We start from the raw sequence: 16185 nt of genomic DNA, 5'->3' as shown, positions 1-16185 counted from the left end.
CACCAGACCTCACTTACTGTTGTGTGATGGAAAAATGACCTAAGTTAGAGACAAGGTCATGGACGTTTTTTTAGCCCCAGGCTGACACTTTGTTCTTAGTTGCAGATAACAGAAACCATTTTAGTTAAAGCAGAAAGGGATTGATTAAGGCTAAGGCTAGCACAGAATCACCAGGAAAGCTGAAGAAAGACTCCAGGCCAGCTTCCAAGAATGTCTCTGCAAACTGCATTGTGAAACTGGGCCACCGTGGAAGCCTCTGATAAAATCGTGAAGGTGCAGCCATCACTGCAATTTCCAAGAGCCATGCCACCTCTGCCACATTCTGCCCCAGGGAAACAATGCCTTGAGCCTTGACATTCTTCTAGAACATGGCTCTGAATCAGTCTCATGCTACTGATTGTGAAAGTGTTAGTTGCTCAGTTGTGTCTGACTCTTTGCAATCCCGTGGACTGTAGACCACCAGGCTTCTATGTCCATGGAAAGAATTTTCACAGGCAAGAATACTGGAATGAGTTGCCATTCCCTTCTCCAGGGGATCTTCCTGACCCAGGGATCAAACCTGGGTCTCCTGCTTTGCAGACTGATTTTGTACCTTCTGAGCCTCCAGGGAAGCTACTGACTGGTTGAACCTAAATTACATGGAGGACCCTAGCTACAAAGGAGTCTAGGAAATGTAGTTTTTAGCTTTCTTGTTTCTGTAGTGCAAATGTGCAGAGATAACAAAGACAGATTTCACATGTTTCAGATACTCCTCATTTGGAAAGGGAAATAGATATATAAACAGACAATTATAATACAATGGTATCTGCTCTAATTAAGAGAAAATGTATAGAATAACCTGAGAGTGAGCATTAGAAAAGTCTTCCCAGAAGTGGGGGCATTTGAGGTAGGTACTGAAGGATCAATATGAGTTTGCCAAGTGAGAAAGACAATGAAAAGAGTTGTAAAACATAAAGGAAACAGAAAAAGGAGAGTGATATTTTAGGATCTTCAGTGCCTCAGTTCAGTTCAGTAGCTCAGGCTTGTCCGACTCTTTGCGATCCCATGGACTGCAGCACGCCAGACCTCCCTGTCCATCACCAACTCCGAGTTTACTCAAACACATGTCCATTGAGTCAGTGATGCCATCCAATCATCTCATGCTCTGTCATCCCCTTCTCTTCCTGCCTTCAATCTTTCCCAGAATCAGGGTCTTTTCAAATGAGTTAGTTCTTCACATCAAGTTGTCAAAGTATTGGAGTTTCAGCTTCAGCATCAGTCCTTCCAGTGAATATTTAGGACTGATTTCATTTAGGATGGACTGGTTGGGTCTCCTTGCAATCCAAGGGACTCTCAAGAGTCTTCTCCAACATCACAGTTTAAAAGCATCAATTTTTTGGCGCTTAGCTTTGTTTATAGTCCAACTCTCACATCCATACATGACTACTGGAAAAACTATAGCCTTGACTAGACGGACCTTTGTTGGCAAAGTAATGTCTCTGCTTTTTAATATGCTATCTAGGTTAGTCATAACTTTTCTTTCAAGGAGCAAGCATCTTTTAATTTCATGGCTAAAGTCACCATCTGTAGTGATTTTGGAGCCCCCCAAAATAAACTCTGTCACTGTTTCCACTGTTTCCCCATCTATTTCCCATGAAGTGGTGGGACCAGATGCCATGATCTTCGTTTTCAGAATGCTGAGTTTTAAGCCAACACTTTCACTCTCCTCTTTCACTTTCATCAAGAGGTTCTTTAGTTCTCCTTCACTTTCTGCCGTAAGGGTGGTGTCACCTGCATATTTGAGGTTATTGATATTTCTCCCGGCAATCTTGATTTCAGCTTGTGCTTCATCCAACCCAGTGTTTCTCATGATGTACTCTGCATATAAATTAAATAAGCAGGGTGACAATATGCAGCCTTAAGAGACTCCTTTCCTGATTTGGAACCAGTCTGTTGTTCCATGTCCAGTTCTAACTGTTGCTTCCTGATTTGCATACAGATTTCTCAAGAGGCAGGCCAGGTGGTCTGGTATTCCCAATTCTTGAAGAATTTTCCACAGTTTGTTGTGATCCACATAGTCAAAGACTTTGGCATAGTCAATAAAGCAGAAGTAGATGTTTTTCTGAAACACTTTTTCTTTTTTGATGATCCAACAGATGTTGGCAATTTGATCTCTGGTTCCTCTGACTTTTCTAAATCCAGCTTGAACATCTGGAAGTTCACAGTTCACATACTGTTGAAGCCTGGCCTGGAGTATTTTGAGCATTACTTTATGAAATCTGCTTAAATTCTTTTATAACATGAAAAGTGGGAGATGATTTATTTTGTATGGATAGGAATCAATTTGTTGTGTAAAATATTTTTAATATTCTAAAATATATTTAAAATGTCTTAAATGTATGATTATAATATTTAAAATTAAATTATAGTAAAATAATAAAGAACAAATATTTACAAATATAATAGTTTTAAAGTATTAAATATGAAGTTATATTTTAAATTATTTAAAATACAAGTTGTTTAAAAAGAAGCCAATTAATTGGATAAATATCTCAGTATTTCTAAAGCAGCACAGACATAAGTTTGTCTATAGAAGTTAGTGAGAATATATGTGAAATAGCTGCTGCCACGTTTTGGGAAAGTTTGTGGGAAATGCTCAAGGACTGACTTTATTTTAAATCCTTGGTTGTGGCCTGCAGGGCCCAGCTGCAGTCCTGGGGCTCCACCCTGACCTCTGGCTCTCCAGGGCTAGCTGTAGTGAGGCCTCTGCCCCAAGTTTGAGGCTGAGCCTGTAGATTTCTTGATGGTGGGTTCTCCTGGGATCCCACCCTCACAGCTTCATTAGCCCCGGTGTCTTCCAACGACCTCTAGAAAGAGAGGCCATGAGGAGAGGGTACACCTGGCCTCTGTCCTGGAGGCCCGTCTGCCTTTGTGGCCGAGTCTGGCGGGGAACTACCGTGTTTTATCTTGGTGGTCACCCTCCCCGCCCCTCCCCGCCCCACCCCAGTCAGCAGATGTTCCCTGGGCTGGTGTGAATTCTCAGGTGTGGCTGTAGGAGGTCAGAGGGCCCTTTCCAGGGGTCACCAGCTGTCCTTATAAAGTGGGCAGACAAGAGCATCTTGACTGTATGCACTGCTTCGTGACCCAGCTTTGCCACCTGCCACCTACACGGCTCTGGGTAAGTGTGTTAACCCCCAGAGCCTGCTCTGGATGCTTGTGATGACCACTTATCTGGTGGGCTAGTGATACAGATTGGAAGAGGATATTATGTTTAATGAAATAAGTCAGACAAAGACTAATACTATATGGTGTCACTTATATGTGGAATCTAAAAAGTAATACAGGGCTTCCTAGGTGGCTCAGTGGTAAAGAATCTGCCCACCAATGCAGGAGACACAAGAGACATGGATTTGATCCCTGGATTGGGAAGATCTCCTGGAAGAGGAGATGGCAACCCTCTCCAGTATTTTTGCTTGGAAAATCCCATGGCCAGAGGAGCCTAGCAGGCTACAGTTCAGTTCATGGGGTCAGAAAGCATTGGACACGACTTAGTGACTAAACAGCAACAAAAAGTAATACAAGTGATTGTGCATTCAAAGTAGAAATAGAATCACAGACATGCTAAACAAACTTGTGGTCATCAAAGAGGAGAGGGGAGGGGGCAGAGATAAGTTAGGAATATGGGATTAGCTGGAATCAAGATGGCCAGGAGAAATATCAATAACCTCAGATATGCGGATGACACCACCCTTATGGCAGAAAGTAAAGAGGAACTAAAAAGTCTCTTGATGAAAGTGAAAGAGGAGAGTGAAAAAGTTGGCTTAAAGATCAACATTCAGAAAACTAAGATCATGGCATCTGGTCCCATCACTTCATGGGAAATAGATGGGGAAACAGTGGAAACAGTGTCAGAGTTTATTTTTGGGGGCTCCAAAATCACTGCAGATGGTGATTGCAGCCATGAAATTAAAAGACACTTACTCCTTGGAAGGAAAGTTATGACCAACCTAGATAGCATATTAAAAAGCAGAGACATTACTTTGCCAACAAAGGTATGTATAGTCAAGGCTATGGTTTTTCCAGTGGTCATGTATGGATGTGAGAGTTGGACTGTGAGGAAAGCTGGGTGCCGAAAAATTGATGCTGTTGAACTGTGGTGTTGGAGAAGACTCTTGAGAGTCCCTTGGACTGCAAGGAGATCCAACCAGTCCATCCTAAAGGAGATCAGTCCTGGGTGTTCATTGGGAGGACTGATGCTGAAGCTGAAACTCCAATACTTTGGCCACCTCATGCGAAGAGTTGACTCATTGGAAAAGACCCTGATTCTGGGAGGGATTGGGGGCAGGAGGAGAAGGGGATGACAGAGGATGAGACGGCTGGATGGCGTCATCGACTCGATGGACATGAGTTTGAGTAAACTCCGGGAGTTGGTGATGGACAGGGAGGCCCGGCGTGCTGAGATTCATGGGGTCGCAAAGAGTCAGACACGACTGAGTGACTGAACTGAACTGAACTGATGGGATTAGCAGATATAAATTACTGTATACAAAATGGATAAGAAACAAGGAGATACTGTATAACCAGGGAATTATACCCATTATCTAGTAATCGCCATGCTGTATATCTGAAGCTAACACAATACTATAAGTCAACTCTACTTCAATTAAAAAGGAAAAAAAAAGAATACTTCCATGTAGAGTACTGGGCCCTGAACTTGGCCCGTGACAAGGGCTCAACGGTGTTAGCTGAAGTTGGTATTGTTATTCTGCGTGAAGCTGCAGAAGGGACTGTGGTGGCTCAGGCTCCTCCACGCTGACAGCACGGCCTGGAGCAACGTCTGTTCAGCCTCAGTTTTCTCAGCTGCCAAATGGGGAGAAGGAGCCTCACCCAGTCCCAGCGCGAGCATGAACGCCAATGAGCTAGTGGAAGCAGAAATTCTTTTCACAGTAGGAAAGCAGCTTGTGCTTTCTCAGCCATGCTGTGGCTGTCACTGCTAGACACTTCCCCAGGAGGAGGAGAAAGGGGCAGGAGAGGGCAGGCCCGGCTGAAGGCCTGTAGCCTCACTGACCGACTCCAGGGCCGCCTCCGTCAACGACTGGTCCCAGGAGGAGTGCGAATGAGGATGTATCCAGAGCATCCTCTTTCTCCTTCAAAGTCACCATGTGGAACCAAGCCCGCTTCAAAATGTCATGATGTACTGAAACGGGTTCATGGCCTAAATGCTTATATTCCCGGGGTAGTAGGGGTGCCGAGAGTAATCAGCCAACCAGTGATTAAACCAGCGGGCCTGGAGGCAGACCCCCATCAGGTCATCTGCTGGGGAGGGCTGGTTTTCTCTATTATTTTGACGGGACACCACCCCTCTGCCCCCCACTCCCGCCATTGAGAGCCCCAATAGGATCCTGGGAGTCTGCCCGCTTCTCTGCGTAGTAACCTCTGTCCCTGTTGGTTCCCAGGTACTTTGAATTTTACGAGGGCCCTTTTGAGTATAACTCCACAAGATGCCTGGAGCTGAGGCACGAGATCTTGGAAGTGAAGGTGCTCTCCATGTGAGTGTGGCTGGGTGGGTGGTGGGTGCTGGGCGGTACACGTGGGAGGCGGGCAGGGCAGGGGCTTGGGTGGGGGCATGGCCCAAGGAAATAGGACACTTGGTGGCTCATGACAGAGCAAGAATTAGGCCTGCTTCCCCAGGGCCTCTGGCGTTTGGAGAGCCCTGGAGGGCTGGACGTAGGGATGACTGTTTGTGTTTTACGAAAAGTGTCAAGTTTGCAAGGTCACCTCTGGTGACTGCGTGTTCCAGTCCCCGGCTCAATTACCAGCCTCCACAATTATCATCACGGAGCTCTCTTATATAGAAATTGAAGAGGGCACAGGAGTGTGTGTCCTGAAATTCAGTACTTTGTGGCTTAAGCATTGCCCTCTTGCTATTGCCTTTTAAACATTTTATATTCATTCATTTTTAAAATTATTATTTAAAGTATACAGCTTTCAAGTGGTGCAAAAGGGTATAAAGTGAGAAGCCCCCTTTCCACAGACCTCCCCTCCCTCACTCTCCTCCTCAGAGGCCACCCGTGTATCTTCATGCATCCTTCTAGAAAGTCCGCATAAACCAGCACCCAAATAGCAGGAGAACTGTGCCCGCCCCTCCCCAGCCCAGTGTATCACTGTGGCTCTTTTACAACCTGTGCGAGGGAAGACACATCACATGCTGGACACTCCCTCACTCCCTCACAGGACTGCCAGGAATTGAGAGGAATCTGTGTCCTGTTAATCATGACAGGATGCATGTTGACTTGAAAACTGTCACTATTGACCCTTGAACAATGCCGGTTTGAACTGCACAGTTCCACTTAGATGCAGATGTTTGTCAAGAGTGAGTTCTGCAGTGCTACTCAGCCCGAGGTTGACTGAATCTGTGGATGCAGAGGAACTGTGGGCCTAGAGGGCTGCCCACAAGCCCTGTGCTATTCAAGGGGCAGCTGTACACCCAGATGTGGGAGAAATCGGGGCCAGGCAGTGCTGGGCGTTCATGTGGACTCAAGGGCCCCTGAAGGATCCTGGCACCACCATCAGGCCCACAGGCAGGAGCCGCTGCTCCTGTAGCCGTTTGACATGATCACGTGATCATGCGGGTCATTGAAAGAGCATGGGCCTTGGGGTCAGGCAGACTTGGGGTCTAAAGCCGACTTGGGCCTTAGCAGCTCTGCATGTTTATACAAATTATTCAACCTCTCTGAGTCTTTCCTTTCCTATAAACATGGGGCCACTATTACCTACTTTTAGGTTGCAGTAAAGACTAACTGAAATAACATAAGTGAAAGTATTGTGTTGGCCAAAAATTCATTCAGGTTTTTCCATATGACGTCACAGATACATAGCCCAGGAGTGCATGTCACAGCAGCACACGTAATAGGTGCTCAATAAATGTGAATGTTGGCCCCACACCCCCAACCCTTTTCCTTTCTGGAATTAGCAGCAGCAGCAGCAGCAGCTTTGCTGACATTCACAGACTCCATCAGCTTAGTCGTACAGGAAAGTTCCGGCGATAAGGCCAGGTGTCCGGCTGGGATCAGCGGCATTGTTCACGGTCCCTGTTCTGACCGAGGGTCTGGGGTTAAGGCCAGGTGTCCAGCTGGGATCAGCGGCATTGTTCACGGTCCCTGTTCTGACCGAGGGCCTGAAGCTTCCAGAGGAAGCCCAGGAAGTGCTCCCTCTCTGTCCATCCCACCCAGCCCTGAGCAGACCACACCGTGGAGGGGGCAAGGAGTTAACTGGGCCAAGAGGATTCCAGACCAGGGGGACAGTGTGTGCAGAGGCCTGGGCCAGGAAGGGCCCGCTGTGTCCCAGGCTCTGAGAACCGGCCTGAGGGGACACCGGAGCCGGGTCGCTGGAGGGCAGGCAGGGCTGGGCCTTGTGAGTCCTGCAGTGCAGGCCAGGATCTAGATTTTTTCTCTGTCTGAGGGCCATGGGACCTGTGGGAAGGTGGGAGGAGTAGGATGTGGTTGGCATTGGATATGCTCCGCCGAGGAGCTGTGACTTAATGACAAAGATGGCTGCCCGGCCCCCTGTCAGGAGCCAAAGGTGTAAGCAGAGAGCCTGATCTTTTCTCAGAACTCCAAGATCTTAGGCCCTTAAGATGTCTCTCCTTGGAAAGCCAGGGCATTGAGAGTATAACTTGAGTTCACAAAGCGTGAATAATTGATTTTAAAAATTATGAGATGCAGACAGTTTCTTCATGGCTACCTCAGGATCCAGACAGGAAGCCTGAGAGACCCTGTAAATGGGCCATCCTTCTGTTACAGCCCACCCCATACCCCATATGTTTCCTGTGTGTTTGCGTGAGTCCCTGTATTGTTTTGCTGAGGCTGCCACCACACAGTACCCCCGACCAGGGGGCTTAGACAACAGAACTTTACTTCCTCATGGCTCTGGAGGCTGAAGGTCTGAGATCGAGGTGCCAGCAGAATAGTTTCTCCTGAGGCCTCTCTCCTTGGCTGATACGTGGCCGTCTTCTCTCTCTGCCTTGCAGGGTCTTCCCTCTGTACCCAGGTCCTAATTTCCTCTTCTTATAAGGACATCACTCATAATGGCCTAGGGCCCACCCTGGTGATGTCATTTTAGCTTAACCACCTCTTTAAAGACCTTATCTCCAAATGGAGTCACATTCTGAGATCTTGGGGTTTGGGGCTTCAGCATAGGAATTTCAAAGAAGCTATAACACAGTCCATAATAGTCCTATCAGAGGGACCATGTTAGAAGTTCCTTGGGCCCTTAAGGGGATTTCCTCATAACTCAGTCTGTAAAGAATCTGCCTACAATGCAAGAGACTCGGGTTCGATCCGTGGGTCAGGAAGATGCCCTGGAGAAGGAAATGGCAATCCAATCCAGTATTCTCGCCTGGATAATCCCATGGACAGAGGAGCCTGGCAGGCTACAGTCCATGGGGTCGTGAGACTCGGCCATGAGTTAGCGATTAAACCATCATCACCACTGGGCCCTTCGTTTCAAGCCTAAATCGCCAACATTGTGGGGTGTGATGGAGCCTCATCCCCGCCCCACGCCGTCTGTGCTCACCCTCTATCCCTTGTTGGGAACTCGTGTTAGTGGTCATGCGGCCTCTGTGTGTTTGGCTCTATGTGTCTCTGCCTTTGGGGTACCCTCTCTGGTCTCCAGCTGGTGACCTCTGGGCCTTGTCCCTCCTGTCTCTTTCATGTCAGTTGCCCTCCATATGGTCCCCTGGCCCTGGAGTCTGGGCCATTGTGCTGGGAGAAACAGGATGTTTTTCAGGGAGCAACAAGCCCAGTGACTCCTTTCCTGAGGCCTCAAGCTGAGGTCAGTGGGCTCCCCCAGAGCTGAAATCAGAAAAGCAAGAGACTGGCCTCTGGTCTTAGTGGTTCTGATGCCACCTGGGCACCTGCGGGCTTCACTGTGGTCCAGCCCAGAGGCAAGAGCAGTGCTCACAGTGGAGCCCCTGAGTCACTGGGAAAAGGTTAAACCTCCATCTGCCAGTGGAAGGGGCTGGACGGATGTGCCCAGAGGCCCTTCTGGTACATGCATGTCAGCTGGCATTCCATCTGAGGAGACAGGGCAGTGTGTGATTCATCTGGGAATGATTCTGATACAAAATTGCTCCAATCAATGGTAAAAATCAGTCAACTGAAAAAGTCCCACATGGTAAGGGCCTCATTCCCTGACAATGTCAGATACAATGAGGAATAACTCTATGATGATTTGTTGCAAAATCACATTGTCCCTGATACTTGTAAAAATTATCTATGCTTTATCTTAGCCATTCTAGGGCCTCTTTAGTTTTCAACCAATTGATGCCTGTGCTCACACACAGACAGTGCCATGCATGCCTGGGACCTCACGCTGGGTCTCTCCTGCCGCCCTTTCCCCATCCTTCTGGGCTGGGGAACCCTGACAGAGCCTCGCAGAGACCAGGAGAGAGGCTGGGAGCAGGGACGGCAGCTTTCTGGGCTGGGACGTTCCTTTGCACCCATGCTTCTCTGAGTCTTGTTGCCTGACCCTGCCCAGGCTCTGGACGTGTCTGTTAGATGAATGAGTAGGTGGATGAGACCTAGGTGGGAGCAGAAGAGGACATGAAGGAAAACGGGAAGAAAGAAGGAGGAGGACGAGGGGATGGTCATCATCTCCTGCACACGGCTGGAAAAATCAAGTCGCTACCAAAGTTTATAGTAATAAAAAGTGACGGTTTCTGCCCACACCCTCTCCCCCAGCCCTGCTCCTTACAACTCTTGGCTGTTTCTTCTGGGAGTCACCTCGTACCTCTCAGTCCTGTGCATGCCACGGATGCCACGTTTAGTGTCCACTGATGTCCTGCTTTGGTGGGTGAGGATTCTACTCCCATAGCCAGCCCAAACACTCCCTCCACTCCACTTTTCCCAGTTGAGGGGTCCTGCTATTTTTAGTTCTTCTATCTATAGATTGTTTAGATAACCTATTTCTTGTTCTACCAAATACTGGCAGTATCTGTTGGTTCTGTACATTGTTAAGATGAGGGTATCTGGCTTTAGTCATCCATGAGTTTACCTTGAGAATGTTAAGGCTGATGACATTTACATTCTATATGTAACTATAGCAAGCCTTTCTTGGGTTTTCTTTATGGACTGACTCTAAAATTTGAAGATCAGAAAATAATGACTCCCATTGCCTTTCTTGTACACCGCCCCCTTTTTTTTCCTGGAGCTTCTAGTCATCTTTTTCCTTTTGAACACATTGTCTCTATCATGCCCTATTTTTTTCCCCTGCCTCTCCATCAACCAGGCATTCCCCCAAGGGTTTCCCTTCATCCTCTTTATCCATCCTAGATAGGCTGCTCTCTGGGTAGGTCACACACAGTTGTCACTTCCCTTCTCAGTCCTGTAGATTGGATTCACCCATATAGCTGCTTCTTTCTTGATTTACGCCTCCATTTGCTGCTGCCCATGTTCAGGTAAATTCCCCCAAACTGGTGGATAATGGTTGAGTCCTTCTGTGTACAAATGATTCTCTTAATTGTTGGTTTGGTGGCGTTGGCATTTTAGGTGAAGATTATTCATCCCCAGAATGCTGAAGACCTTCTCCATCATCTTCTAGTGTCCAGGGCTGTGTGAGCACATGGTACTAGTTTTTCCTTTGGATGTGACCTGTTTCCTTCTGTCTGAGTCTTTACAGGTCATGACGGTTCTGGAATATCAGAACCTGGGCCTCAGGATGCACACTCATGGAGACCTGTTATTCCAGAGCTCACTCCAAACTCTTGAATTTTCTCTTGGGTTTCTTTATATTTCCTCCTCCAGTTTTCCTCCCCTCTTCTTTCTGGTACCTCTAAGAGTTGTATACTTCTAGATTGCTCCTTGAATAGCTTTTCATCTCATCTTTTCTCTCTTTGCCTTTTGCTTCTACTTTCTGAGAAAATTCCTTGACTTCATCTTCCAACTTTTCTAATGAACTTCCCCCCGCCCCCCAGGAGCTCTTTCTTTTTAGATTATTCTCAGGACAATCATCTTTTTTGTTCCTCTTCTGGAAAATAGTCATGTCTTGGGAGAAAGGGGTTAAGTGCCTGGGATCAACCTTTCATCTTCAAGGTAAAGGTGATCTCTGCATTTGTAAAGCAATTTATAAAATATTTTATACATATTATCTCATTTGATCTTTCTGACAACCTTTGAGATCAGCAGGGCAGAAGTTATTATATCCGTATTGCAGATAAAGCAGCTGAGTCTCAGAGAGATTAAATGACTTGTCTGAGGTCATATTGCCAGTTGGGAGTGGAACCAGGATTCCAGGCTGGGTGTCCAGGCCCGGATCCTGGTCTAGTGTGTGACAAGGCCTTTGGAGGTGCAGAGAATGGGGCCTGGACACTGGTCAGAGTTGAACGTGGGGCCCCAGCCTGCAGTGTCGCCAGGGTTGTGCTTCCAGGAGGCGTTTGAGGCATTGGCCAAGCAGGATGCTATGCTGGGGACCTGTGGGTGACAGGGAGCGAGGGAGGGGGCAGGGTAGGTGAGGGTGCCCCTGTGTAATGGCCCCTCTCCTTCGATGCCACGCGAGCTCAAGAGGCAAGAGCTGCTGTGGGAGGTTTGGGAAAGCCGGAAGGAAGACGTCAGGATGAGAGGAAGAGTTCCTTCTGGCCGCCTAAAGCTGCAGGGCAGGTTCCTGCCCCAGGGCCTTTGCGCTCACTTTTCTCTCTGGAATACTCCTTTCCTAGATATTTGTGTGGCTCACTCCTGCATAATTTCAGTTCTTTGTGTACGGTTCCCCTCTTCAGGGAAGCCTTCCCGGATCAACTCATCTGAAGCACTCACTTTTTGATCCCTGCTTCATTTTTCTTTTTGAAAAAAAATTTTTTTTGATTGAAGTATAGTTGGTATACAATATTATATGTTACAGATATACAATATAGTGATACACAAAATTTAAAAGCTATACACCATTTCTAGTTATTATACAGGATTGTCTTTATTTCCTGTGTTGAACACTATATTATCCTTGTAGCCTGTTACTTCATTTTTCTTTGTAGCACTTAGCACTCCCTGACATGGCATTATATGTCTGAGTTTGTTTGTTTTTTTGGTTGTGATAAGAATACTTAACATGAGACATACCCTCTTAACAAAATTTTAAGTGTGCAGCCCAGTATTGTCAACTGTGAGCACTAAGTTTTATAGCAAATCTCTAGAACTTACTCATCTTATATAACTGAAACTTTATAACAACCCTTCATTACTCCTTCCCTGAGCCCCTGGTATCTATCATTCTTCTCTGTTTCTATAAGAGTGACTATTTTAGTTACTTCATGCAAGTAGAATCATGCAGTATTTGTCCTTCAGCGACCAGCTTTTTCACTGAGGATAATGTCCTCCAGATTCATCCCAGTTGTCACATATGGCAAGATCTTCTTTTTGAAGGCTTCATAATATTTCATTGTATGTATAGAATACCTTTTCTTTATCCATCCATTTATCAGTGAACATTTAGATTGTTTCCATATCCTGGTTATTCTGAATGATGCTGCAGTGCAAATAGGGGTGTAAGCATTTCTTTAAAATTCTGATTTCAATTCTTTCAGATATATATCCAGAAGTGGGATTGCTGAACTATACTGTATTTCTATTATTAATTTTTTGAGGAATCTCCATACTATTTCCCCTAGTAGCCATACCATTTTACATTCCCACTAACAGTATAGGAGGGTTCCCTTTTCCCTATATCCTTGCCAATGCTTGTCATCTTTTTTTTTTTTATAATAGCCATTCTAAGAAGTATGATGTGATATTGTATTATGGTTTTGATTTGCATTTCCATGATGATTATTGGTATTGACCACTTGTATGTCTTCTTTGTAGAAATGCCTTTTCAAGTCCTTTCCCCAGTTAAAAATCAGGTTCTTTGGTTCTTTGCTATTGCTTTGTAGCAGCTCCTATGTATTTTGTATACTAACCCCTTATCAGATATGTGGTTTGCAAATATTTTCTCCTGTTCAGTAGGTTGTCTTTTTACTCGGTTGATGATTTCCTTTGCTGTGCAGAGCTTTCCAGTTTGATGGAGTCCCACTTGTCTATTTTTGCTTTTATTGTTTGTGCTTTTGGTGTAGTATCCCACATATCTGCTTCCCATGTGCAAAGTCTATGTAGGCAGGGAGTTGTTTTGTTCACCACAATATCTCTAGATCCTGCATATTGAGGAATTCAACAGCATTTATAGATTTTATTTGAACTCAGGCTCATTGATTCATTCATTAATTTATTGATGTACTCAACAAATATTTGCTGCTCATCTGCTATGAGCCTCAGCACTGGAGACACAGTCAGGCGTGATGCCCAGGCCCAGTATTTACTATTTAGTGGGAATGGTCAGGCAGAAGTAAAGACAAGCCATAGGTTTTACAGAAAGGGAAGTGCTGGTGGCTGTGAGTGAGCATCATCACGACAGCTCAGTTTAACAAAAGGTTGTCCAGACAAAAGTTTTCTCCTCTCTTCCTCTCTGTCACTGAAAATTGTGATCTGCCCTTGGGAAAAGAGAAAGAGAGGGGCACTGCCCCCTTGCAACGAGTGCTGTGTGCTGAGTGCAGTGTGGGGTTATCTACAGACCTTAAGAAAGTGGTCTCACACCCTCTATAGCCAGATGTTCCTGGGAGAACTGTGCAGGCCTGTGTAGTGGGCATTTGAGGAACGATGTTTTGAAATGTACCCAGATTTGTTTTGTAAGACACACGGACACACAAGACTGTCATGAAGGAGCATGTTCTTGTGCTCACAGATCCTTAGAGACAGGAGGCATGGTACGCCACTCAGGGGTGCATGGGGAAGCACCAGGACTGGTCAGGAGGCAGGAGGGGCAAGGGGAAAGCATGGGTGAGGCCCTGTATTGTGGTTTCCTTGGGAAGGAATGGACAAGGTGGGATAAAAAGGTTTAGGTTTGGCTAGTTTGCATGATTTCAGTGAGCTCGGTGCATAGGGACTGCCCCTGGTTTTCTGATCCCTAGCTCTGGGCTGATGAGGGCAGGGGGCTAGTGGCTCCATTCATAAAGGAGGTGGTTGAGGGTGTGGACTCTGGATTGGTTGGTGTGTGCATGGAAGGCAGGCTTGCTGGAGGGCCAGAAAATCAAGGGTTTTGCAAATTATAAAATACAGTGAATATAAAGGACTAGCCCAGGACTTGGCATAAGGGGGAACAGGAAGGGAGCGTGTTCGGGGATGGTGACACTGTGTCCAGCCTGGCCCTTTCATGCACTCTCTGTCTTCCACTCCCAAGGGTGAAACAGTCGGAGCTGTTCGACAGGTGGAAGAGCCTCCAGATGTGCAAATGGGCGATGAACATCTCTGAAGCCAACCAGTTCAAGTATCTATGACTCGTCTGCCCTCCCCAGCCCTTCCGCGCGTGTGGTTCTCCTGACCACCTCTTCAAATCTCCCTCATCCTGCCAGGCCAGATGCCCGCAGGGGCATCTTCCCCGGTGCTGGCCTTGATTGGGCTTTGCAATCTGGAAGTGGGGAGGTTCTGACTCAGCACACAGGCTGAGGCTGGCATCTTGCGGGGCACTGTCCCCTGTGTTCCTGCCCTTAGTCCTGGCAGCACCGGTACATGGTCAATGCTTTCGTCTTCAGCACAGCCCCTGACCATGAGGTCTCCAGCTGGCCTGTGCATTAAGGCTCCTTACACATCTTCCGCGGCTTCACCATGCTCCCCACCCAGCCCCTGGGGCAGCTGCTTGGACTCAGCAGTGCTCTCCCTCTCAGGGCACTTGGGCTCCTAGAGCCTGGACCAGCCACTGGAGCAGAGCTATACCTTATTCTTGAGCTGCTCTCTAACTGAAATTGACAGATTGTAAGCTCCCAGGAGGCAAGAGCTATATCTTAGTGTTCTCCTGTCTTTGAGAGCTAAGAAGCTAATAGATGTCCAGTCTCTGTGATTAGTGGTGAGCTGTAGGGTCTGCTCTACTCTAAAATTCTGGGGGTTTCTGGTATGCTTTTAGTACAGGAAGACCTTACGGAATGGAACTGACATGGTCCTGGGAAGGTGTATATAAACTGGATTTCAGCAACTCGGGTCGTAGTTTGAATGTGCTGAGGAGCCATCTGCATGAAGGAATCCTACATGGGAAGCTGTGAAAAGCAAACAACACTGAGTGTTTTGTATTTTCTGTATAAGTCATTTCTTCCAGTTTGTTGCAGTTCTGGGCTAAGTCTAAAGGCAGCTTTAAGTGGCATGTTTTAGAAATGTGCTGCAGGTACCAGCAGCCCCTAACCAGAGGCCTCCCTGAGACTGCAGGAGCCCAGCTGAGGCTCAACAGTCGTTTGCAGAGACCCACAAATCATAGATGTAGAATGCAGGGAAAAGGTCCAAGATCTATCTGTGTTGCCGATGCAGCCCCAATTTCACCTTTAGAACGAAGCCTTATCGCGGGTGATGCGTGACGGGGAGGCCCAAGCCCACGAAGGGCATGCTGATGAGCACTGGACGGGGTCGGGGAGGTCATGAGATGCCAGAGGATGTTGTCCAGGCTGAGAGCGGCACAGAAACGTCATCAGTGGGAGTCACATATCTAAGGAAATAACAAAGCCACAGGGAGATGATGTGGCAAGAGAAAAACTGGGATACACGTGGGAGCCGTTGGCAGGGACTAGCCAGCACTATTTGGGGGGAGGCTCTGAGAGCTGAGCCCCTTCTGGTGGTGGAGGGGTGGTTCCAGGTGTGGGAGAGAGAAATGGCATCAGGTCCTGCCATGCGCTAAATGGAAAAAGCTTCGAGGCAAGGTGGTCTTTCCCCTTTGCTCTCATTACAAGCTCACTGACGACGAGATTCTAAACTGAGGTGTAAGAACCTGGTGCAGTGGGGTGGGGTGGGGGAATGTGCTGGAACACAGGCGTGAGCATTCCAGTTATAGGAGAGGAATCCTGTAACAGAGGCCCTCCCCTCCCCTACTGCTTGCAAATGGACACACTTGCATCCCGGTTTATATATCAGTCACTCGTGAGCTTGATTAATATGAGTCAGTCTCCCTCACTGGGATACTCACCAGTGGGCTGACAAGATGGACCAGCCAGATGCTGCTTTGAAATGCTGACCGATGGCTCCTGCCTCACCAGGCCTCTGGCCTTCTCTCTGGAAAGCCTCAGTCACAGCCCTCCCCAGGAAAGACTACTGCCTATGGCCAGCAGCCAACTGAGCTCCCCTGTGAAGTCTCTGCAAGAGATAGAGTCAC

General features: G+C 47.2%; 1 protein-coding gene across 2 annotated transcripts in view; it reads left to right on the top strand.

Moving 5' to 3' along the window:
• ST8SIA5 (ST8 alpha-N-acetyl-neuraminide alpha-2,8-sialyltransferase 5) overlaps positions 1–16185 on the top strand; it is a 73490-nt gene that overhangs the window by 37425 nt on the left and 19880 nt on the right. For both annotated transcript variants that reach the window (XM_043444095.1, XM_043444094.1), the window contains 2 exons: positions 5436–5528; positions 14236–14322. In XM_043444095.1, the coding sequence (XP_043300030.1) occupies positions 5436–5528; positions 14236–14322 (180 nt within the window). The remainder of the gene's footprint in view (positions 1–5435; positions 5529–14235; positions 14323–16185) is intronic.

Source organism: Cervus canadensis, chromosome 23, assembly GCF_019320065.1.
Source record: "Cervus canadensis isolate Bull #8, Minnesota chromosome 23, ASM1932006v1, whole genome shotgun sequence".
In the NCBI taxonomy this organism is placed as follows: Eukaryota; Metazoa; Chordata; class Mammalia; order Artiodactyla; family Cervidae; genus Cervus; species Cervus canadensis.
Note: the sequence above shows the minus strand (reverse complement) of the source record. Positions and strands in the feature narration are given on the sequence as shown.